Below are 24,883 nucleotides of genomic sequence, written 5' to 3'. Positions count from 1 at the left end.
CGGGAAGGGAAGAAGCAGTGAGACAACCTCCATTTCTAGAGTTGCAAGATGAGAATAATGATGCCCACCTGTAGTGAGGCTGGGATGACAGGGAGGTGCAGGAAGTGGGTGCATGAGATGGGAGCATAGAACCTAAGGACTGGGAGCCCCAAAGCCTATGGTTCCCAAATGCAGGGGGGGAGTATCAACAAATGCAGCTGTATCAACAGTTTAGGCCTTGCGACTCCTCGCTCCACCACATTCTCTTGCTGGAAAGCGCTTTGCAGTTTCAGATATTTCATTAGATTAAATAAGGCCGAGACAGTCCAGGGGACACCAGGTACAGGACAAGCCCAAGAGCCCGGAATGTGGTCTAGACTGGTCCACCCAGCTGGGAGCCCTCTGGCGAAGGGTCGGGTCAAAACACAGAAGCGGCCTGCAGGGGGCGCCCGGACGGAGCGCGCGGCCCCGCCCCTTCACAAGTCCGCGGCGCCGCGTCACACCCGGAAGCAGCGGCTGGAGCTGAACCGGCCACAATGAGCGGGGACCTGGGGTCGACGTCCGCGGCCCCCCATCCCGAGGAGGTCCAACCGGGCAGTGGGGTCCATCTCGTAGTGGAGTTCTGGTGAGCGGCTCCGTGGGGTTCCTGTCCGGACGGGGGTGGGTCCACAGGAGGTCCCTCCCCCGGAACCCGAGCGGACCCCAGTTATCTTCGCCCTAGTGAACCCTGCGGCTTTGAGGCGGCCTACCTGGAGCTGGAGAGTGCCGTGAAGGAACAATATCCCGGAATCGAGATCGAGTCGCGCACGGGAGGCCCAGGTGAGGCCCGCAGAACACCTGCTGAGTCAGTGTTCTAAACCCCAGCTCCACGCTTTCTGTCTCTGGCATTGTCTGTTTTAGTGTCCAGCGATATCTGGCACAGAGGAAAATGTCCAGACAACTTGACTCCCCTCCCAAAGGTGGGCGGGGGGTCACCGATGAATCCTGTAGGGGAAAACCGAACTGTGGAAGTGTAGATTTGGAAGGGAGGGGGCCCTTCGTTGAGTTCAAAGAAAGGACACATGTGACGCCTCCCGTAGGTTCTTTGGGCTTGACCCAGAGTTGGGAAATAGCCTGAAGAACTGCAAGTCTCTAATGAGGCCGGTGGAGGACAGGAAGGAGCCTGTGCGAAGTCCGAGTGTGGAGGGCTTCCTGAATTTTTTGCCTTTTCTCAGCTTACAGTTCATTCATTGGTTTGTTTAATACCAGGGGCCTTCGAGATACAGATCAACGGACAGCTGGTGTTCTCCAAGCTGGAGAATGGGGGCTTCCCTTATGAGAAAGATGTGAGTATTTGCAATGTGGGGAGTACCCCTGGTTCTCCGTGCCTCTGAAGTAGTACATCATCCCATTCCCTATCTCTGCCCTTTAGCTCATTGAGGCCATCCGAAGAGCCATTAACGGAGAACCCCTAGAAAAGATCACCAACAGCCGCCCTCCCTGTGTCATCCTGTGACTAATGGGATTTCGAGTTCCTGCTCTGTTCTGGGATCCAATCCTTGGTCTCCCATTTGGTCCTGCTGAGGGTTCCCCACTGCCTCTTACCCCTTACTTAGCCCTGGTGGTTAAGAGACCCTGGTCTCCACTTTGCCCCTTTGGGTGCCAGGAGAGAATAGATACTTCTGTTGACCTGGAGGGTAGAAGAGGCACTCCACTGACATAACCACAGCCACCTTGTACCCCCTCCTGGGATTACTGTCCACAAAAGCCCTCTCCCCTCTCCAGCTTGGCCACACCTGTCAGAGGCCACTGGAGTTCTAATTTATTTTCTACTAGCCCCAGGCAATGTCAGCTATTGGCAATAAAGTGGCACTACAAACACCTGTGCCAACTAGTGTGCATTGTGTCCAGTCTGGGAGTGTGGGGGAGCATCAAGGGGAGCACAGAAGCCAGCCCAGCCTTCATACCACCAGGGTGGCTGGGCCTTTTCTGGGTAGCTACTTCTAGTTCAATGGGCTCTCAGATCAGAATCCCAACTCCCAAAAACAACTCCTTCCCCCCTCAACCCAAAAAGCCAAGAAGATAGGCCTCTCATTCAAGCTTTCTAAAGATTCCCAGTTACTCCCTGAAGGAAAAGATGAATACACTGTACGTTAGGAGGTACGCAGTGAGGGATGGCACAGGGCTGCCCCCAGACATAGGCTGATGCCCAGGCTGTTTTATAAAATATGTATGTAGATGGAGAAAGTGAGTGTGGAGAAGGGACATCCTTCTTTAACCCCAGGGACCAATCCCCTCCCCCCCCCACAATACCCATTCTCCCCAAGTCCTTATTTCAGCTTTTTTTTTTCTTTTTAACTTTTATTAGTATTTATTTTATGCTGAATTTACTCCTGGGCCATAAGGTTTTTTTCTTCTGTGCAACTTCTGGTTTAGGAACAGTCTGCTGTTTTTCAGGACAAATGAATGTGGCAGGGAGGGCTCGTGTACGGGTTAGTCTGCTCACGAGCTCTGCAAGCTCTACGCTGCATGGAGGGAGCTTTGTTCACCCGGATGTGCTCGATGACCAGAGCGCCTGCATCTAAACCCTGAACGTTCAGCATTACTCTCTGCGTTTTTAAGCATGTGCAGTAAAACTCAGCACTCTTTTTTGGGGGTCACCAACCCTGTGTCCAGCCCCACTTTTTGGCCTGGGCACGCCTACCAACTCCACCATTATATCGACGGAATGGGACACATTGCTTTTTTAAAGTGACATCTTTCAGATACTTGGAGACTTTTAGAATATGCATGCTCTTGATGGCCTGGGTAGTTCCATGAGTGTTCTTAAAGTGAACACAAAGATTTGAACCTCTTGATTTATATGATTTTGTGGGGTTTTCTGGGTCAAGTGTATAGCGGACCATTTTCAGAGGTCACCTCTGGTCACTGGAGGGAAGAGGAGCTTATTTCATCTTTAAAAAAAAACCCATAAGTAAAAACAAAACAAAAAAAGCACTCTGTACAAGGACTAGACCCAGACACCACTACTGCTCCCTTCTTCCTGGGGGCAGAGCTAGGACTCAGAGACAGTCTCTGAATGGATTGCTTTTGTCCTAGACGCTCCCTTCTGGTCTCTTCCCCTCCTAGGCCCAGTTTCCCTAGGTCCTTCAGTGCCAGGGATCTGGAAAGAGCCAGACTGGGCTGCTCCCTCAGCACAGGAGGCTGTGGCATCCATTGGACCCTGGAGTCTGCTGGGGTGGGGCTCCATCTCAGTGAAGACTTCCCGCTGCTGCCTCCTCTTCTGGCCAGGCCGGGCCCTTCTGAGCCACCTGGGAACTGGAATAGGAAGGAGGGCTCCTGGCATGGCGGGCTCCGCTGGATGTGGTCCAAGGGCCCTCTCCCTGTGTTGTCCCGACACAGGCCAGAAGTCAGGCCCTCCCCACTCCCTGTGGGTTCAGCAAGGCCTAAGCAGACTTGGCCTTTTGGCTCACACGGGCACGTTCAGGCCCAGGTACTCAGGGTTCTCTGCCGTAGGGGTCCCTTCAAAGGTGCTGGGTGGAGAGCCCCGCTCTGATGGGTCCTGGTCCCAGTAATAGAGGTTGTCAAAGGCTGGGCTGAAGGCTGGAGGAGGGTGGGGCTGCGGGGCAGCTCTGCTGCGTGGCGCCAAGTACTCGGGGTTCTCCACAGCACCCCCAAAGGTGAAAATGTCTTTGACGATCCCATTCTTCCCCGGGGAGAGAGTCTTGGGCCTTTCCAGAGTGGCACCTGCAGGTCTCGGAGGAGGCAGAGGGCCTTCTAGGGGTGAGGGGGGCTTCGGGCGAACCTCCGTCTGGTTCACGTACTCTGAAAGGGCAAGAGAAGGGGGCTTGTTAGGGAAAGAAACCCATGTGTCCCAACTACTACCTACCACAGCCCCCACAGTGGGCCCTCAGCTCATGTCTGGAATCCATACCTGGCTGGGGGCTGCAGGTCAGGGGGGCAACGTAGCCATCAGTCTCGGGGGGCAGGGGTACTGTGGGGTCCTCACTGTACCGCTGTAGAGGGCTGGGGTCAAGCACGGGGAGGCTCTGCATCCCTTTGGCTGCTCCCATTCCCAAGTCGCCGTCAAACACATCAGAGCCCGCCCCTTCTGAGGGTGCCAGCGGAGACTTGGGGGGTTCTTCCTCGGAGGGCTCAAGCCCCAGTGTCAGCTCACCACCGCCACTCTGGAGGTAATAGAGAAGGTCGTGGTGGGGGTCACTCATGGATTTGAGGTGGAGACTGAGGGGACAGGCTCACCAGAGATAAACAAGAGGTCACCTTTGGGGTACAGCACAGTCACTGTGGGGGGTAGGGAGGCATGTGTTGGAAAGCAGTAGGAATCCTTCAGGAAAATGGGATCTCCAGGAGACGTGGTGGCTGGGGGTGGGGGCATGGGAGAAAGGGACCCTAGTCCACTGGGGTCCGGAGAGGTAACCACACCCACCACGGGCTGACCACGGGCACTGACCCTGGTGGAGGAGCTGCGATGCCTGCGGTGGGCCGTGCTCCCAGCACCCGGGGCAGGGTCTGGGCAGAAGAAGCCTTGCTGCGGTACCAGGTACTCCTCAGCGTCCACCAGGTCCCCCATGTCGTCGTCCTCCAGCAGCGACCGGTAGAAGGTGCTGTCCAAGGGGCTGGCAGGGCCCAAGTCCTCATTCTGGGGAGGAGGGGACAGAGCGTGGCAGCCTCTCCCCAGCCTAGTGCTCAGGGAGGCTCAGGAAGAGATTCGATGAAAGAGGCAAGGGCTGGGCTTGGAGGCCCACGACCCAGGAGTCAACCCCTTCCCACCCTCTGCCGGGCAGTGTTTAGTCACAGGCAGGGATGTGGCATAGAGGTCTAGTACCTGGATGACCACAAAGCGCTGGGGGTCCCTGGCCATGCGGGAGAATTCGGCCACCAGCTCCCGGAACCGAGGCCGACATTCAGAATCAATCATCCAACCTGGGGGCAGGAGAAAGCTCAACATCTCAGGTCCGGCGGCAGCCTGTGTGCCGCCCTGCCCCTCCCCCTCCCAGCCGGTCTGGTGACTAGAGTCCAAAGCCCTTAGGAGGTAGAGACCAGCTACCAGGAACTTTTGAGCATCTCTGTGTTTGCCCTTTTTATTTTGCATATAAGTCTCTTTCTAGCCGGTCCTCTCGAGTTTCCCTGGACTGGTACCATGAAAGGGAAGTGAGACTCTTTTGAGGTTCCTTCGAAAGATACCAGGACCCCTGGGTGCACATGCATTCTGCTTGGCCCCGTCCCATGCCCCCTGTAGACCCCTCTACCCAGGACCGCCCCCCCAACAGCCGGCACAGCTCCACCACGCACATTTGACCATGATCATGTAGACGTCGATGGTGCAGATGGGGGGCTGGGGCAGCCGTTCCCCCTTCTCCAGCAGGTCAGGGATCTCCCGGGCCGGGATCCCATCGTAAGGTTTGGCCCCAAAAGTCATCAGCTCCCATACAGTCACACCTGGGGCGGAGGTGGCAACAGAGGGAGCTTTAGTGTGTGAGGCCCAGAGACTCTCCAGGAGCCTGGTACTGAGGGGGCAGGAGGGGAGGGATGCGTTGCTAACAGCAGGGGCTACCTCTAGCCTTTCCCCGGCCCCGGGGACACGGACAGGCCCCGGGGACACGGACAGGCCCCGGCAGACTGAGGCACTGCAGCCACTCCCTTCGGCCACAATTCTCCTCATCCTTTCAGTAATGTCCCTGCCGTGGACAGGATGGTGGCTCCTTGCCCACACACCTCACCCCTCCCACCCCTCCCCACCACGCACCATAGCTCCACACATCACTCTGGTGGGTGAACCGTCGGCGGAGAATGGACTCCAATGCCATCCACTTGATGGGCACCTGGCAGGGCAGAGGAAATGTCTTTGAACTAGGGGTGTTGGGGGTGGCCATTCTCAGGGTTCTCCCAGACCCCAGTCCACCTTGCCGCACCCTGCTGACCCCTCTAACCTTGCCCCCATCTGCGTGGTACTCCGTCTCGTCAATGTCCAGCAGCCGAGCCAACCCAAAGTCTGTGATCTTGACATGGTTAGGACTCTTGACCAGCACATTCCGGGCAGCCAGGTCCCTGTGCACTAGCCGCACCTCCTCCAAATAGCTCATTCCCTGGGGTTGGAGGCATCCGGGTCAATCGTGTTCTGGCCGCATTTTCCTAGGAAACCTCCCCATCCTAGCCCTGCAGGGGGACGGGACTCACAGAGCGCAGGCCCCTCGGTGCGTACCTTGGCAATCTGCACACACCAGTTCAGCAGGTCCTGGGAGCCCAGGCGCCCTCGGTGTTCTCGGACGTGGTCTAAGAGGCAGCCGTAGGGCATAAGCTGTGTCACCAACTGCACCGTGGAGGTCAAGCAGATGCCCAGGAGGCGTGACACATACGGGGAGCCCACACCAGCCATCACATATGCTTCCTGGGGGGAAAGGTACACACTGAGAGGGTGTGTGTGGGACACCACACACCCCACCGACCGAATGCCCCTCCCAAGGGCCGAGGTGCGCAGGAGGACCCTTCACCAGATCTTATCACATCCAACGCAAACCAGAACCACAGCCCGCGGACTGGGGAGGTTGAGTCGAGGTGTGGGGATAACACAAAGTGCCTCCTCAAATCCCAGGGAAAGGGAGCCCAGAGCCCAGACCCACAACCAGGAGGTCCCTCTTGCATGCCCAGCCGGAAGGGCAGAGGGGCTTACATCCAAGATTTCTTTGTTGGCTTTGGGAGATGTGTTTTCCCTCAACACTTTGATGGCCACTGGGATTTTCACATTCTCCCCATCGGGAATCCAGATGCCCTGGGCAGGAAGAGGAGGGTGTGAGCAGGAGAGAGCTGCTAGATGCAACCCTCGGCCTTCCAGAAAGTCTTTGCTTGTGTCCCCCACCCTTGGGCCATCCACACGCTTTAGCAGCAGCCTCACAATTTAGCCCCGCCCTCCACTCCCTTTCCCCTTGTTCCAGCTTCTTCGACTGCCCTCATCTCTGGGCTGCCTTCCACAACAAAACCCTGGGTAACACCCCAAGGTATCCTCTGGGACCACCCACCCTGGACTTTGGCCCCACCCCTGACCTTGTAGACGGTGCCAAAAGCTCCAGATCCAAGCACCTTCACCTTCCTCAGCTCTGTCTCTTTGAGGATCCGCATCTGAGCCTGGTTGGGCATCGCTCCGCTAGGTGTCAGCGGCTCCACCAGCTGGGGTGAGGGGGTGACCCTGCATCAGTGCCTGGGGAGCTGGGCCACAGACCCCAGGCAGGTGGGGAGGCCCTCGGCCACCTCACCTCCGTTTCCTGCAGCAGCCTCCGCATCGTGTACTTGCGGATCTTCTGCCGCCTCCTCCTGATCAGGATGCCGGTGACTGTCCCCATGACCATGAACAGCAGAATGCCCACCACAGCGGCAATGATGGACGTCACAGGGCTGCAGGCAGGAGCCAAGGTCAGGGATTGAGGACCAGGCTTGGGTAGCAGGGAGGAAGGGGCCCCATGGAGGGGCACAAAGGTCACTGGGGTTTGGAAAGGGAATTTAGAAGGGTGGCCCACTGGCTTCTAGCCTATCTTCCTTATTTCAAAGAACTTCCCTTGGCTCCCTACTGCCCCCAGGGTAAAGTCCCCTTGCTGAGCATTCAAAGTTCTCTGCCCACATCTCCAAATTTTCTTTGCCTTTACCCATGGCCCAGCCCAGGATTCTCCAACTTCCTGACAAAACTCGCAGTGGAGCTTGCTAAAACAAGCCCCACCCCCAGAGGCTCTGATTGTGGTGATGGGGTGGGGCCCAGGAGCACCCACTGATCCTGATGTTCTAGCCAAATTTGTCACCCACAGGTCATGGTTTCCCACACCTCCCAACTGTGGCGTATGCCGTTACTTCTCTCTGGGCCACCATGGCTCCACGGGATCACCTTTCAAATTCATCCTGGAACAGGTGGCACCCCTGGGTGCTGGCCCTATAGCGTTGTCCTCCTTGTCCCCCTCCCTTGCTTTGCCAAGAACCGGCACATCGCAGACCTCTAACGAACACTCGTTTCATGGACAAATAAGTGATCACCTAGGGCGCACCCCAGTCTTTTTCTCCCCAGAGCCCTCCCCAGAGCTCCCCACTGCCCAGAAACAAGTCCGGCCCTGTGGTCCAGTGGGAGAGGGCAGCCTGTGCACTCCAGGTCCAGCCCTGACTCAGACCTGTCCCTCTGCTCCCTCTTCTGTGCTGACTTAACGGCACACCACGCCAGAACTTCAAGCAAACACATCCTAGATTTTTCCATCCCTTCCCCAACAAAGCCACTTGGTTGCTTCCTCCCTAATGCAAGAGACCTGCCCCTCTTTCAGGCCTGGCTGAAATGCCACCTCCTCCTTGAAGCCTCCCTCCACCCCATTAAGAATTCACCATTCCCTACCGAAGCGCTGCAGCTGCACTCTCCTCTTAACCTACCCCGAGTCCCAGGGAGTTGAACGCTGCCTGTGTCCCTTAGGAGACACCCAGCTACCCAAGGGTGTGAAGGTACTGGGTGTTTTTGCCATCTTTTCCGTTCCCCACCCCGCAAGCATCCCGAGCAGGTCCTCCAGCCACTGGTTGAAGTGAATGGGAAGGAGGAGCAGCAGTGGAAGAGTGGGCAGGGCAGGGACGGATGTCGTGTCAGGAGGAGCCCCCCTCAGCAGTGTCCACCCCGGGGCCAGTGGGGGCTCAGGGGCAACGTGGGGCGTGCCCTGGGGACCAAGCTGACCTGGCTCTCTGCTCGGCAGGGCAGCCCTTGTCATCCAGATCCACACAGCTGCGGGAGAGAGCGAGCGCCGTCACCAAGGCTGGGAGCCGCTTCCTGGGCCCACTGCAGCCGCACCGCACCCCAGGGAGGGTGCGGTGTGGCTGCATCGTGGTCCCCATTTGAAACAAAAGCAGAAACTGGGCTCAAGGTTACCAGTGATCTTCTAACACCCCACAAGGGGGCCCCTTCTAGTCTGTGACCCCACTCCCCCTGCTCCCCTGCACCTCCCTGTTGGGGCACCCAAAGGAGCACTACATCCAAAAGCTCGGCCATTCCCTCCGTGAATGAAGGCCAGGGTAGTAAACTGGCACAGCTTCCGCAGAGGACAGCTGGCAACACCTATTACATGGCGGTGACCCAGCAGTCCCACCTCAGATGTGCCCTAAAAATGCCCGCACTAGGGGCCACGTAAAAGATGCTCACTTGTACATGGAGCTCAAGTGCCATAAGCTGCAAAAAAGAGAAAGAAAAAGGAAAAGAAACAAGGCCGATCACTGTCCCTCAAACAGGGACGCGGATGGACAACGCTACGTCCATGCTGCAGCGTGGGCGGCAGGGAACTCGAGGTGGCGGGCCGCGTGCACTCGCCGGAAAGGACTCCCACGGCAGCCAGAGGGTGGGGCAGGGACAGAGTGCAGAACAATAGCCCAAGAGTGATCCCATTTACAATAAAAAAATGCAAAAATGAAACAGGTTATATGTGAGTTGAACTATATGAAATTGCTGTTTCTTGACCATTTCTGACCTAGAGAAACAGCAAGCTTACGTGACTCAACCTAATACAAACATAACACATTTATGTGACCGTGCAGAGAAAAGCCTAGAAGGATACAAACACCCCGGGGATACAAACACCCCCACCCTGGGGAGGATGGAGGGCACATTTGCCTTGCAATGTTTACACTGTGACATTGCTGAAAATGTTTATACGTAGTCACGTATTTCATGGGTAACTAAGGGCAACTACGTGAAAAAAAGAATAGGGTAGATCACTATTGCAAGATTCTGTTAAGTGAAGAAAAAAAAAATTGAAAACAATATATATGGTCTATGATTCTATTTTGGTTAAAAAAAAGAATACAAACAGGTAGGAGCGACTGGAGAATAATATATATTAACATATATATTACATGTTATATATGTTAGAATGCACAGGTAAAAACTACAGAGTATAATGTGTTACAATACTATATATATGCAAGCATGTGCCTAGATAAAAACTAGAGGAGAAATATTACAAGTTATTAACAGTCGGGGCAGAACTGCTGGCAACATTCATTTCTATTTTATGATTTAATAAACATTTTTTAGTATGTTGCTTTGTGATTGGAAAAGACAAATGAAAGATTAAGGCTCAGGGGAAGCAAAGGGAGAGTGGTCCCCCCTCCATAATGCTGCAGAAAGCCTTTTACAGAGGCTCCCGGAACGCAGCCCTCCTCCTTGCAGGAAAGGCCCTCAGACTCACGAGTGGGTGCAGTTGATGGGGCATGGCTGGCACGTGCCCTCCTCATCTGGGAACTTCCAGATGGGCATGAAGGAGAGGTCAGGTTTCACACCACTGGGGCATCGGGCCACACAGAAGGGAGGGTCTTTGTAGTGGGCGCAAGTCACACACTGATCAGCCTCCTGGGGAGGGAGGGAGGGTTCGTGAGGGGTGGGCAGTAGGGTCAGGCCTCTGGGTCCCCTTCGGGCTTCCCACTGCTCCTGGGACAGCCTAGACCCGCTGTGTCTGCTGCCCCTGCTCTTCACTCAGGTCCATCCTCCCCCAACCCTAACCCTGCCGCACTGCTCGGTCCCCGGGCTGGGGGCTTCCTGCGCCCAACGGGAAGCCTAGGAGCTCATCACTGAAGGTACAACAGCAGGTAATTATGGTACCGAACACATAGAAAGCCCTTCCCCGCTCAGACACTGTGCCAAACCAACCCTCTTCTATGTTAACCCTGACTATGACCTAATGAGGCAGGTATGCTATTCATTTTCCAGCCTCAAATGAGGCTGGAAGTAGGACCTGCATTTGAACCCAAGTGGCCTGATGCTGAAGCCCACAAGTCTAACCACCTTGGCACAGCCACAGCCACGAGCACAGGCCTCCCTGAGACCTCTGTGTGGTTTCGAGGGTCTCAGGGTCCACGATACAACTCACAGTCCCCAGCAGCAGGGTCTCCATCCACCCTCCTGCTGCTCGGGGCTGAGCCCAGGGCTCTCTCCACAGGTGTTTTGCCAGAAATGCTCAGCCAGGTCACCAGTAATCCGCCCCAACCCACCATTGCTTCCCTGCACCTGGCTCTGAGCCCAGCAGCACCTCACCGATCCTGAACAGGTCACTGAGCCATTCTGGGGCTGACACTCGGGGTGGCAGGGCAGACAGTACCTGTCCTTCACGTACTCGCGGGGGAGCCTGAGAGAAGGGATGGCTGGTGTGGGAGTCTGGAAGGAGACCCTGTGCACCCCTCCAGCCGCCCCCTGCTCCGCCCCGCATACCCTTGCAGGACTCGGCACTCCTCCACGCACTCCTGGCCCCGCAGGAACTGGCTGCAGTTGACACACTGCTCGGGCCCCGGCCCCCAGCAGCGCCCATGGGCGCAGAGGTGGTAGCAGGCCAGACCATCACCCACTAAAGTGAGGAACCAGAGGGGACTCTTAAGGGAAGCTCAGGTCCAAAAGAACCAGGGCAAGAGGCTAGGGGTGGCTCTGGGTTGGAGGGGTGGGCGGCGGGCCTGGGTGATGCAGGGAGGGAAAAGGGCTCACAGGTTCCAGGAACAGAGAGGAAAGGGGAGGGATGCCAAGGCAGTGAGAAAGGACTCGGCTAGAAGCCATGCCAAGAGGTCAGGCCAGCCAGAGCTGTGTCAACAATGGCACGCCAGGGACGGGCAGTCTGCACAAGTCCCAGACTGCTGCTAGCAAGGGCCCACGGGCACTGCTGCGCGCTGGCAGACAGGGAGTGGGCAGCCCTGGGCCCCCTGTCTTACCACACTCGTCCTCTGGCCGGTTAGCACTGTGGAGCAGGGCCTGGTGAGGGTTCCGAAAGAGCTGGTCCCAGGGCACCGTGTGCACAAAGCAGAGGTGGGCGTTGTGATGGACGAGGGCCAGCCCACTGCCCAGCTCCCGCAGCGAGCGCAGCCCCAGCCATTGGATGCCCAGCCCTTGCAGGGTCAGCGAGTAGGCACCACTGTGGGAGAGGAGCACTCAGCTGCAGGACGGACAGCAATTACTGACCCTTCCCCGGTCAGCCAAGCGCTGCTCTCACCTTCCCCGTCCCCAGCACGCAAACTCCCATAGGAAGGCTGTGGCGGGAGCCCCTGGGGAATAGGAGGACCCACCATGCCCCACACTTCCCCCAGTCCCCGCAACCCCGACTCGGGTCAGGCACCCCACTCCAGGTGCTCACTCATGCAGAACTCGTCCCCGGATGACTCGAAGGTTCTGGAAGACACTGAGGTTAGGCAGAGTGTCTGGCCATGCTGAGATGTACAGGTAACCTGCAGGCACAGGGTGAGGCTAGGGTTTGGGGGCAGGGTGAGGACTCCCAGCCCCTTCAGAGCAGGATGCAGAGGCAGAGCCCACCTGTGATCTCCTCCAGGGTCTCAAACACTCTGAGCTGCTCCGGCTGGAGAGGGGCAGTGTTGGAGGCGGGGTCCCTAGAAGAAGGATGAGGAGAGCAGTCAGCAGGGCCAGGAAGCGGGTGAGCTTGACCCCCAGGGCTGGCCCTGCCTCCCTCCCTCCCCACCTTCTTCTCTATTAATAACTTCACTTAAACCCTTTGCTCAAGCCCGGCTGTTCCCATCCCAAGCTACGAAGCCTAGGCTCTGTTTTGGTAGGTCCATCAAAACAGTATTTATATATCCTCTCATCTAGAAATTCTACTTCTAGGCATGTGGCCTAGAGGGACACTGGCCCCTGAGGCATGTACAAGGCAGAACCATTTGAAAAGAGTGATAACTGGAAATGAGCTAAACACCCACCAGTACACAGGGGAGCTGTTGGATGGAATCCTGACCTCTGTGGACTATAGGCAAGAAAACTAACATCTAGGAGCACTCAGTACGTGCCAGGCACTGTTCTAAGAGCTTACGCATATGAACTCGTGCAACCTTCATAATCACTTTATGAGGCTGGGACCACATTTGCCCCATTTTCAAGATGAGGAAACTACAGCACAGTAAGGTCACATGACCAGTAAGTGGTAGAGCTGGGTTTCAAACCCAGGCCGTCTGGCTCCCAGGCCTGGGCCCATGACTGCTACTCTTTGCTGCTGCCACCTGCCCCACAGCTGTTGAAAGAACGAGGCCGAACTGTCACGACCAGCTCCCCAAAGCAAGGGACAGACGACACTCACAACAGGCTCCCATTTCCGTAAACCAGCCAACCCAGCAGAATTGCTATGTTCCTCTGTGCGTGCCTACGTGCGTATAGATGCTCTAGAAGAAGACACACACCTGTTAACAGGTGTCTCCTTCAGAAAGGGGAGTAAAGGTGGAGAAGTGCTGAAAGGAATTTCCTCCTTTCTATGAAACATAACTCACGTACAGTAAGTCGCACGGATTTTTACTATGCAGTTTGATGAGTTCTGGCAGATGCACTCGCTCATGGATGCCTCCGCCCCCACAGTGGACATACAGAATGTTGCCATCACCCCAGAAATGTCCTTTGTGTCCCTCTCCAGTCCTCCCACCGAGGGCGACCACTGTTCCGAATGCTGTCACCAGGGCGGTTTTTGCTGCTCTACAGCTTCACACACAGTGTGGGCTCTTGTCCGGCTTGTTTTGCTTAACCTGTTCTTGAGACTCATAGTGTGTGTATAGGTTCCTTCCTTTGTGTTGCTGCGAATGTCACTGTAAGGTTAGACCATCATCTACCCTTTCCTTCACCTCTCCACGTACATTTGTGTCATTTCCAGCTGGGGACCATTACGAATAAAGCTACTGCTGTGAACTCAAGGAGAACGCAACTTCATCTGGAAGGCTTGACCTCCACACAAGTGCATGTTCATGGCTAACATGTCATTTATGCAAGTAACACGCCTCCCGGAAGTCCCTGGTCCCTTTGGTCTCCCTCTGAATTCCTAGCCTCCCTGCTGTGTCTCCTGCCTTCCCCATCCAGGTGCTGTCACTTCTGGGTGCTCAGAAACCAGTGACGCCCTGATACGGCCTCAGACCATTGTGCCCACCCTGACCTCTGAGCATCCTTACCCCTCAAAGCTCTCTGGCAGAAACGCCAGGCTCCCAAAGATCTTCTTGCAGCCGGCGAACTCCTGGATGTTGGCACTGGTGACCGCCCGCACCTCTCGCAGGTGTTCCACGCCCAGACCATAGCACACTGTGGGGAGGGGCGGGGGCGGGGCAGGGGGTGAAGGGCCGTCTCGACCCCACACCAGCACTGATCAGCCCCTCCATGGAGCACTAGAGACTCAAACTCCTGGGTCAGGTCCACAGTCCCTTCCTAAGGGCCACATGCCCCTTCCCCACACTGGCAAGATCGTGAGGAGCTTGTGGGACTGATCTGGGGGGGCAGAGACAGTGGGAGACAAGGACTGAGTCCCAGGAGGCTCTGAGGCAGAGTGGGACAGGGCGAGGCCAGGCTGGGTGGGCAGAGGGACAGGAACGGGGCCTGGCCGGGGGTTGGTGGCAGGGGTACCTCGAGCGCAGGGCTTGCTGCACTTCTCACACCGCTGCGTCCCGTCCTCAGCCGTCACCTCTTGGTTGTTCACGGGACAGACCAGGGTGCAGGATCCCACGTCCGTCGACAGATAGTTGTCTGAGGAGACCAGGATTGTGTCCGCATGCCCCAGCCTCCCGCACCCCACCACGAGCAGGGCCACACCGCACCCAGGCAGTACAGCAAGAGTGACGCCCACCAGCACTGAAACGCCCTGGCACTAGGCCTGCGCATTTAACCTTCCCTTGCTCCTCACAACAAACCCACAGGATAGAGGACACCGTGCGGTTCCCGTTTTGCCAAAAGGGAAACCAAAGCACGATTTTGTGTGAACCAGCCAAGGTCACTGTGCTAGCGAGCACAGGAGCCAGGGTGTGAGCGCATTCAAACTGTCTAACCGCCTGATGAGGTTGGGGCTACGACTGTGCCCCTTCTAGAGGTGAGCGAAGGGAGACACAGTAGGGTCACATGACCAGTAGTGGGAGAGCCGGGTTTCAGACCCAGGTGGTCTGGCTCCCGAGCCCGAGCTCTTAGCTCCTACTCTGCTGCAGCCACCTGCTCCACAGCTGTTGAAAGAACGAGGCAGCTTGACAGGAGCCGTCACGACCAGCTCTCCAAAGCAAGGGACAGAAGACGCTCACAATAGGCTCCCATTTCCACAAACCAACCCTCCCAGCAAAATGACGAAAACTGTGTTTCTCCCTGGCACTCACAGGGACAGGTGGTCACACAGCTGGCACCGAAGGTGTAACGGCCCTCAGGGTTGGGCATGGACTCAAAGGTGTCCGTGTTGTAGGTGACCAGGGCTGGGCAGTGCAGCTCACAGATGCCACTATGGTTGAAGTGGAGGCAGGCCTGGGGGGACAGACAGCTGGTGGTTACCGGGCTGTTTTTTTCCTGATGTGCCAGGGGCGACGGGGTAGTATGGGGCGGGATGCCCCTCCCTTGCTCCCCGAGGGGTGGAGCCCAGTGAGCACGCACCAGGCAGTCAGAGTGTTTGGGGCCCGTGCAGCCGGCAGCACACTGCTCGTGGCAGCAGTCGGTGGCCCGCCGGCCCTTGCAGCGGGCGCAGCCGCTGGCGCACACAGTCCGGGTCACTGCGGGCAAAGGGCAGGGTGAGGGCTGGATGGTGCCCGGGCACCGCACCTTCCCCAGCATCACCTTCCAGGGGAGACTCCCTGGGGAACACACCTGAGGCCTGGTGCCCACCCCTCCCATGTCACTTTTATTCCACCCTGCACTGGCCCCAGGCCCTGTGCCTCCCCCAGACTCACAGCTCTGACAGTCCCTGGAGCTTTCTCCCCAGCAGTATTTACAGTCTGGAGAGCAGGGTGGACCTGGGGAGAGAATGGAGACAGTGACACAGACGGAGCCCAGAAGGCAGAGTGCACAGTGAGGGGGAGACCCAGGCAAGCAAGGGCAACTCCAAAAACAGAGACACAGCCAAGAAACAAGGGGCTCTGGCTGGTGGTAGATCAGTGGATTGGGCGCAGACCTGCGAACCAAAGGGTCGCTGGTTCGATTCCCAATCAGGCCGGTTGCAGGCCAGGCCCCCAGTAGGAAGCATGTGAGAGGCAACCACACATTGATGTTTCTCTCTTTCTCCTTCTTTTCCCCTCTCTCTAAAAATAAATAAAATCTTTAAAAAAAAAGAGAGAAAAGACAGAGGGCCACAGAGATAAAGAGAAACAGAGACAGCAGGAGGGACCAAGAAAAAGGAAACAGGTGGTGTTAGTGCAGGGATTGGGGGGATGTGACTGGGAGTTGGGGGGTGGGGGTCTGAGGAAGAAGGCGCTGCAGGCAGGGAAGAGCGTGGCTTACAGGCCCGGGAGCGGTTGGTGTCTATCACCGTGAGGGCCAGCTGGTTGTTCTTGTGGAAGATGTCCACCCACAAAATCGTGTCCTGGTGGCAGAGCTGGGGGTTCCGCTGGATCGTGACCCCTCCTTTCAGGATCTCTGTGGGATGGGCAGCAAACAGAGGCTTTCTCCCCTGTCTGTCAGCTTCTGCACCCCCCACACCTTCTTAAATATGCCCTGGATCCCCAGGGAACAGAAAAGACACCGTCAGCATCTTTTATCTCTACCAACGCCATCCCCCACCCCACCCCCCACACAGACACGAACCACCTGAGATCCCAGGAGGAGTGGGTTGTCCATGCCAGGGCCCAGAGGCCCGGGCCACTCTCTCCTGTCCTCGCACCCCTATTCTGTGCACACTGCTTGTTAGTCAAAAGAGAGACTCTGGAGCCTGAAACCCGGCCTCACCACAACCCAGCTGTGGAACCTTCACCAAGTCACTCATGCCCTGTGAACCTGTTTTCTCATCTGTGAAACGAGAATAACGTCCATGCTTCCCTTGCCCGATTACGGCGTGACCGAAACAAAACCGTGCACGCAAAGCCCCAGGCACACAGGGTCCGGGACACTGCCAGCGCCAGGGCCGCCACGTGCGGGCTGTTCGCCACACGTGTGTGCTCAGCCGAGAGGAGGGCAGAACCCTTCCAGTACCCTAACTACCCCACTACTCTGTGGGCTGGAACAAGCTGTGGCTCCCTGGGAAGAAGGGAAATCTTTTTAAAATCTTCACCAGGGCACCCCCCCACCAAGCGCCACATGCAGGTTCTGGTCCACGCAAAGCCTCCCCATGGCTGGCGGCAGCCTTGGTCAGCTCTCAGTAACCAGGTTTCAAAGACCACGATGACCACCTGTGAGGCTTCGCAGCTGCAGCTCCCGCAGCCCTCCTGGGGCCGCCCCTGCAGCAGGGCTGGCGCTGTCCGGCAGGCCTCTGTTGTCCAGCACGGCCAGGGCGTAGTTGTCCTCAAAGAGCTGGGTGCCGCGTATGATCCGCAGCCTCTGCAGCGGGACCTGTCTCACCTGGTTGTGAGCGATGAGCACGTAGCCCTGCACCTCCTGGATATCCTGGGGGGACACGGGGCGGGGTGGGGCTGAGGAGGCCTGGGCCCTGGGACACTGCCACCCTCCAAGGTCTCCTCGGGGTTATCCGGTACTTGAGGATCCTGGGCAAGGCCCCCATCCGCTGGGCAGCCCTGCTGTCTTCCTGTGTAAAACGGAAATCAAGGCCCCTCCCCATCCCGGAACCAGATTCCTATGTGATCAAGAAAGATAATGGTGGGGGGAGCCCTCTGTAAACTGTGAGCAAACACCCCACCCTCTCTGCACTGTAAGTTTCTTCATCTGTAACAGGAAAGGCCCGGACGAGATGACATCTGAGCAGTGCGTACGTGACCCCATTCCAGGGCACTGCAGAAAGAGCCCTGCAGGCCGGCCGGTTTCCCCTCTCTCCTGCTCAGGGCCCTTTCACATGCATTTCCCATTTTAGCTTCAGAATGGGCCTCCGAGGGGAAGTGAAAGCATGCCTATCGCTCCCAATGTGCAGATAAGGAAACCGAGGCCCAGAGAAGCCGAGATCCTAGGCCACATTCACATGGTGTGTCGTGGCAGACCTGGCTCTGGAACCCGCATCTCCCGCCAGGGCTTTCACGACTCCAGATGGGAGGGGACAGTGGCTGAGCGGTTGGACAGGGGAAAGTGGTCGGGCTGGCAAGACAGCAAAAATTTAGCAATGGAACAAATGGATTCCACCTAGAGATGTCCGCAGCCAGCCACGCTAGAGAGAGAATCAACGTGTCTTATGCTAGGACAGGTAGGGGTTAGACAGCAGAAAGGACTTCTGGTTGAGGACCCACAAGAGAGGAGACACAGGCTTCTTCCACCACCCACCTATAAGCAGAGGGCTCAGCTCAGCTGGAGGCAGGGACTGGCTGAGCTGCCCGTGGCTCTCACCTGGAGGAAGAGGAGGCTGGCATTGGCAGGCAGGTAGGTGAGCTCCAGGTTACCCTGCACCACCTGACAGCCCTGGTAGAGGTAGCGGAGCATGTCCAGGTGGGTCTCGGGACTGGCTGGGAGGCGCAGCTTCATGTCTGTGCCGGTGCACACTGGCAGAAGGGAGGAGATGGGTCAGGGGCTTCTCCAACCTGGCTGCCTCCTCCACACTCACTCCCCAGAGTCAGGCCATCTTGGACAGCAAGGACCCCCTCCTCCCATGTCCCATGCACCTGCAGTAGGTGCAACAGCAAAAGAAGGTTTGTGAGTTTGGGAAGAGGAGGGAGATCAGGGGAGAGGCTCCTTCTGACTCATCCCATCCTGAGCACCCAGAGGGGGCCCAGGGGTGCCAGCCCTAGGCAGCTCACCCACCCAGTTCAGGGGGTTGGCCTGCAAAGAAAGCCTTTCTTTGTCCCAAAGCCACGACTCAGGGCCAACGGGTAAAAAATCCCCCAAGAGAGGTGATGATGAATCATGAACCCTCTGGATATCCCCTTGCCCTCTCCCAAGCAAACAAACTTGGGGTATTCTCCCCACCCCATTCCAATACCACCCACATGCCAACCTCCTGGCAAGAAACACCCACCCTCACAATGCCACCCAGGAAGTGGGGAAGGAGGGTCAGCTGGAGTCATAGTGGGGGCATGGAGACCACCAGGGGCCTGGCCACTCCAGGGACCTCTGGAATTCCCCCGGGCAGAGACAAGGAGCGTCAGACCCCAGCTATGGGCATCTGGATCTGGGCTGCAGATCCTGAGCCGGACTGATGCCTCCTCCAAAGGCTCCTACTCTGGCACCTCACCCTTGCCACCTCCTCAGGGCAAGACTCCAGAAGCAGCTGGCACAATCTGTGCCACGAAACTCCTGCCACAAGAGTACTACGTCAACCCTGTGTACCTGCGCTGAGCCAACTACCGGCCAAGGGACCCCAAGATGAACGGCCCCCAGGTGCACCTGGGCCCTGCTGGGTGTCCCTGAGACCACAAGTACCCAGGAAGCGCAGATGCATAGGAAGGGGAAACCACCCCTGGTAAGGGGTGCTGGGGGCAGCGGCTGGCACAATGCCGGCCAGCAGGGGGGGAGGTTAAATTGTCCAGTTGAACTTGTTTTTCTGCTCCAGTGAGAAGATGAATCACCTGGTGTGTCTTGCCCAGGAGGGTGTGCCGGGGGGATGTGGGCGGAGGGCACCCCCAGGTACACAGGCACACAGGTGCCTGAGCTGCCCGAATTCCTGTTGGTCCCCACTCCGCCTCCCACGGACTGCGTGTAGATTCAGGGAGACGGCACAGTGGCTGACCTGCTGCTCTCTCAGCAACTTGGACTGGAGGTCAAATCCTGAGGGGATGGGTACTAAAAGCTCCCCCCCCCCATATTGCTGGGGAAAAGCTTGTGGGGCAAGCCCCGCCAGAGTTGTGTCCTGGAACTCCCAGTAACACACAGTGGGTCTCTGTCCCTACCACTCCGGGCAGACAGGGAAGGAAGCAAACAGGGAGGAAGGGGAGGGCCCAGAAATAGAATCAAGGGTCCCTTCCTCCCCCCACTACCCCAGACTCCCAAAAGAAACAGGAGCTGGGGGTGGCAGGCCAGGCCCAAAATAACGTCCACCCGCTGCCAGGACCTCCCCCTCTGCAGCTTCAGCTGCTTTGTAGGCACAGCTGTCTCCAGGCCCAGACCCCAAGGCCCTGGCCCAAGCCCGGGAAAGGGACCAGCAGAGCTGGGGCAGGGGCTGTCTCCACCCCCTTCGGCCCTGTGCGCTTCCAAAGGACACCAGCTGCGGCAGCCAGGCAATCGGAAAACAACAACAATGGAACACTGGGGGCAGCTGAATTAACCGAGGGCCTACTATGTGCTCAGCAGGCATTCAGCTCGGCAACATCCTGCAGAGGCTGGGACTGAGACTTCTGCTTTGCAAGAAAGGGAACTGAGGCTGACAGGGGTTAGTCTCCCCAGGTGATAAGGTCTGTGAGGAGCAGGATTTGAACTCAAGTCTGCTGACTTTACTTTCCACATTTCTTCCACTAGGCCTAACCGCACGCACAGACTCACTCCACACCCCACACCAATGTAAACACCAACTCTACCGATGCCACAGAAAAACATTACAGTCGCAGGGCCGGGCCTGGCTGGGCTGGGCTGGGCTGGGCTGGGCAGGGCAGGAGGAGCAGCAAGAGTGGTAGCCCCGCCCCACTAGTGAATTTGTTTGTGGCCCATTTGAGTTTGATTAAGACTTTTTAAGTGTTTGCAACAGGTGATAAAATTGGTGCCCTGAGACTCACTCCCAGGGAGCAGTTGGTTGGGCAACCCCCAACCAACCTGATGGGAGGCCAACAAGGCCTTCTTGAGGCCTCCCTTACCTCCCCCTCTCTCCCCTTCACCTTATACCTCCTCCTACCTCCCATCTCCTCGCCAATTCCCCCCTCCCCAGTCCCTCTGCCTTTGGTCCCCATATCCACCCTGCCCCCATTGATTTTCTTGGGGGTGGGTAGGAGGTCTTGTTCCATGCAGGAGAGCTAGCTCTGTGTTTCCAGGACACCTGCTCCTTAGTGGCCACTTAGGGCAGGGCACACCGTGAGCACTGGGTGTTTGCTGGATGGATGGATGGATGGATGGATGGACGGATGGAGTCCAATCACGAGTCTCCAGCCCTGGCTGCTGTGGCTCAGTGGACTAAGCACCAGCCTGTGAACCGAAAGGTTGCTGGTTCTATTCCCAGTCAGGGCACACGCCTGGGTTGCGGCCACGTTCTGAATTGGGGGTATGTGAGAGGCAAACAGTCAATGTTTCTCTTCCTCTCTTTCTCCTCCCTGCTTCTAAAAATAAATAAATATTAAAAATAAAAAAAGGGTCTCTCCACCCCAAAAGGAACCAGTTGAGACCACAGTGTCCATCTCACTGCTGAGAGACTGGTCACAGTCCCCCCCTCACATCCCTCCAACTCAGGGTGCTCTCAACAGGGTCCTCATCCCCACCAGCCTTCAGGCCCAGCAGCTGCTTCTCTTGCTCACCAGCATGAAAGCCCATACTTCTTTTGGTTTCCATGACCACTACCTGCAACCCACCACATACCTGGTGGATCAGGCAGATGGGGGCTTGGGCTCGGAGTCCTCAGACCAGAACGCAGCTGGGCCACTCACTCCGTGACCTTCAGCAGGTCCCGGGCCTCCAGGGCGGAACCCAACTCAGATTCATCTCTACGCACAACAGGGCCTGTGACCTAGTAGGCACTCAGTGAATATTTACTGACCTGCACTTGGTTAGAGGAGGGAATTAAAAAACAATAACAACTCTTCCTTTCTGCAGAGACGTTAAATGAGATAATGAATAGAAAAGCCATCTGGAAACATGACTAAGCTTTGTAAACAGAGCAGGGGCACACTAGCTGTAACTCTCCTCCTCCTTGGGAAAGAGCACACCCTCCCCCCCCCACTCTCTTCCCAGGGGCAGACGGGAAAGGTGGTCTAGCAAAGGATGGAGGTGTCACCCCAGAGGGGCTTCAAGGATCTCTTTCTACATCATTGCAGCACCCAGGGGCAGGCATAACTACCTGCGCCCTACATCGGCTATATCAGCTGCCCCAGCCCCAGCCCCAGCCCCACACTGGTCCCTCTCGCTTCTCATCCAGCTGTCTCCTCCCCCACATCCCTGCAGGTTCCACGGCCTCTGCTCCACACCTCCCTGCAGTCCACTATTCCATCTAGGAGGCCCCAAGAAGAAGGCAGACATGAGGTGGACAGAAAGACATAACTCCAACGCCAAGAGGGGACCTGGGGGTGTCCATGTCGGCCCCACTTTCTGTAGCCTAGATGAGGAAGTTCATTCGTTCACCTGAATAAGAGTAGCACCTACACCCCAGTCTGGCTGCCTGGCTGCCCCTGAGGCTTTGCTCGACCCATTTCTGCTCAATGGAGTAAGACTGATCAACTCTCAGGAGCTCCTCATTGGAGTCCAAAAAATGCCCTGACTGCTCCTGGGTGGTTGGGAAGCCTTGGATAAGTCACTTCATTTCTTTGAACTCCAGTCTTCCCCTCTGTGCGGCTATTTCACAGGACTGTTGCACAGATTACGTGAAACTGCCTATGGTAAGAACCTGGCATATGGGAAGCAGGCTGTACATGTTTCAGAAGTTAAGGCAAGAGCAGGAGGATGGGTAATTCCCAACCAAGAGAAAAGAAAAAGCGCTTTCTGTTTGGAATACAATGTATTTTCTCTTTTTGCATTTGATCCTACCTTTCCAAGGGTTTTCTTGGGAATATTAACATAAGGTTACTTCCCCTAAGTACAGTAAAAAGAAGGAAGGAGAACATTGGGAGAACCACACAAGAATTAAATATAAGCTCTGCAAGACAAAAAGGACGTGTCTGCTGCACTTTAAACTTAGACCTCTAACTGAGGATCTCAGCAAAACCCTGGGTCTTCTCCCACCTCCCCTGCCCCCCACCTCCCCACCCCTGCGCTCAGGCCTGCGATGCAGTGGGGTGTGCTGCCATGTTAACCATTCCCTGCACAGCACACCCTGCATCTCTCTGCACCCAGCAGTGCAGGTTGAGGAGTGAGGAAGACCGGAAAAACGACCCCTCAGACCCCAGCACAGCAGCACCCAGTCCCTCCCCACCTGCTCAACTCCTCATAGGCCCGGGTGCAGAGGACAGCAGCTCGGCCCAGCCTAGCCTCACCCTTCTCAGCACAAGGTCAGGGGCAAAGATGCCAGCCTGGGAAACAGGGAGGGAAAGGATAAGCTCAAAGGAGAGCAGCCTCCTTCCTCAGATAGAAGGCAGGCTTGGGGCCACCTCCCGCTGTTTACAGCCGAGCTGGCCCAGCACCTTGAGGGAGTTCCTTCGGAGGGCAGAGTTCAGCTGAGTCCCCAAGTCAGCAAAGAGAGACTGTTTAGAAACACAAAGCCCAGACAGACACACACACAGACCACACAGCTCAAGAACACCCTGGCAGACATGCCCCTCTCGGCACAGCAAGGCTGCGACAGAGGGGCCCTGCGGCAACAGACCAGATGACACGCACCCCTTCTCCAGACTACGTGACCTATGAAGACCACCCACCTCCCCCAGAACGCTCTCACTGTCTCCCCCACGACCTGTGATGCGGGGGGCTGTGTCCCCCACTGGTCAAGGCAGATTAACAATGATTTCAAGTGTGTAGTTGGGGGTCGCACTGCCTGGGGTCCAATCTGTGCCCACCACTTACTTGCCACCACTTAATTAACCTCTTGAAGCCCAGGTTTCCCCCTGGGGCATGGGAGCACGAGTGGGACTTCCCTCACAGGGCGGTTCTGAGGGTTAAAGGGGGGCACATGCAAAACACCACGTGCAGCGCCGGGCACGCAGTACATTTCCAGGTTTAGTCATTGTCCCGGACAGACAGACAGATGGGGCAGCTCACTGTCCTCCCCTACCACTCTTCCTCTCACACAGGATGCGGGGAAAGCCAAGACAACCCAGTCCCTGCATGCATATCAGGGTAGGCAGTCCCTGATCCTTAACCCCCCACCCCAGCCCGCAACTGCCCCCGAGTCCCTCCCGCAGGACTCTCCCACTCGGTGCCCCAGGCCGGCAAACCCACCACGCCGCCCGTGCTCTCCCGAAGCCACAGAGCACACGGTCCCTGCGCTGGCCCTCCAGAAACCTGTTCAAAACAAACGCCTCCCCACCCCGCACCCGCACCCCAGACTCCAGCGGGAGGTGGCTCCGCGGTCCGACTGGCCACCCTCGCCTCCCGGCTCTGGCTGGGCAGGTGGCTTCCCCCCCTCCACCCCCCACACCCGATCTTGCCCGAAGCAGGAGTAACTAAACCCAATCGGCCGAGGAGGGGCGGAGGGGAGGGGGAAGGCCAGAGCTGGAGGGACCCCCGAGGAATCCAGCCCCGGCCAGTCCGGAGGCGGAGGCTGCCAACTGGAAAGGCTTCCAGGAGCCCGAGGGGGCTCAGGAAGGGGGGACGCGCGCGCGCCGCGCAGTGAACCCTCCGAGGGAAACTTTCTCAGCAGTTTCAGGGAACTCCTTTGACAAGTTCGCGCAGCCGTCGCGGAGCCCGGAAAGCGCCGGTCCCTTGAATGGGACGCCGAGAGGCGCTTGGCTGCAAGCGCCCGGCCCCCGCCCCACCTTCTCCTGCCCCCTCCCCGCCGGCGCCGAGCGCCCCGACTGTCCGAAACCCCGGTTGGGGAAGCCCGCACGGCCCCCTCCGCCCCGCCGGCCCGGGGGTTGCGGCGGGGGTCCCAGGCTGCGGGGGCGCGTCGCGGCCCCCTGGCCTCCCCACCCCAGGCTCACCTTGGGTGTCCGCGGTTCCGGGGGGCAGGAGGGCGAGGAGGAGCCCCCAGCGGTACCAGGCCGCCAGCTCCATTGTCCTCACTGCGGCCGCGGCCCCATGGCTCCGGCTGGACCAGGCTGGAGGGGCGGCGGGCAGAGGGGCCGGGCGCCCGGAGGGCTCCCCGCGAAGGGGCGGGCGGCTGCCTCGGGGGCTCGGGTCGGCGCGGGGTGCGACGGAGGGGAATCTCAGCTCCACAACTTCATTCTTGTACTTCCTCGAGGTAGGCCTCCTCCTCCACCTCCTCCTGCTGCTCCACTGATTGGGAGCCGGCGCGCTCGCAGCTCGCCCCCCACCCCCACCCCCTCCAACCGCATTCCAGCGAGGCGCTGGGAGTGGCAATCCCGGCTTCACTTTCTCCCTCGC

The 24,883-nt window shown here is 57.6% G+C and overlaps 2 protein-coding genes across 3 annotated transcripts; one reads left to right on the top strand and one right to left on the bottom strand.

Annotated features, from left to right (window-relative positions):
* The first annotated feature begins 447 nt into the window (after positions 1–447).
* On the top strand, positions 448–1,839 carry MIEN1 (migration and invasion enhancer 1). The gene is made up of 4 exons (XM_024572971.3): positions 448–604; positions 701–798; positions 1,228–1,304; positions 1,391–1,839. The coding sequence occupies exons 1-4, from the start codon at positions 516–518 to the stop codon at positions 1,472–1,474; spliced, it is 348 nt and encodes a 115-aa protein (XP_024428739.1). The 5' UTR covers positions 448–515; the 3' UTR covers positions 1,475–1,839.
* Positions 1,840–2,298: 459 nt separating this feature from the next.
* On the bottom strand, positions 2,299–24,840 carry ERBB2 (erb-b2 receptor tyrosine kinase 2). 2 transcript variants are annotated; one of them, XM_053910339.2, is made up of 28 exons: positions 24,481–24,840; positions 21,272–21,449; positions 18,167–18,318; positions 17,068–17,281; positions 16,184–16,318; positions 15,637–15,699; positions 15,344–15,459; positions 15,076–15,217; positions 14,342–14,461; positions 13,897–14,023; positions 12,272–12,345; positions 12,096–12,186; positions 11,677–11,876; positions 11,189–11,321; positions 11,015–11,105; positions 10,173–10,333; positions 8,669–8,716; positions 7,230–7,368; positions 7,021–7,143; positions 6,650–6,748; positions 6,182–6,367; positions 5,910–6,065; positions 5,726–5,801; positions 5,272–5,418; positions 4,805–4,902; positions 4,430–4,618; positions 3,893–4,145; positions 2,299–3,783 (listed from the first exon to the last, which is right to left on the bottom strand). In XM_053910339.2, exons 3-28 carry the CDS (start codon positions 18,299–18,301, stop codon positions 3,428–3,430), a joined length of 3,672 nt encoding a protein of 1,223 aa, XP_053766314.1. In that variant the 5' UTR covers positions 18,302–18,318; positions 21,272–21,449; positions 24,481–24,840; the 3' UTR covers positions 2,299–3,427. The 2 variants fall into 2 exon arrangements, with proteins under 2 accessions (XP_053766314.1, XP_053766313.1); XM_053910338.2 differs by lacking the exon at positions 21,272–21,449.
* Positions 24,841–24,883: the final 43 nt, after the last annotated feature.

The sequence above is a fragment of the Desmodus rotundus genome, chromosome 9 (assembly GCF_022682495.2).
Source record: "Desmodus rotundus isolate HL8 chromosome 9, HLdesRot8A.1, whole genome shotgun sequence".
Lineage (NCBI taxonomy): Eukaryota > Metazoa > Chordata > Mammalia > Chiroptera > Phyllostomidae > Desmodus > Desmodus rotundus.
This window is presented reverse-complemented; position numbering and strand designations above follow the sequence as displayed.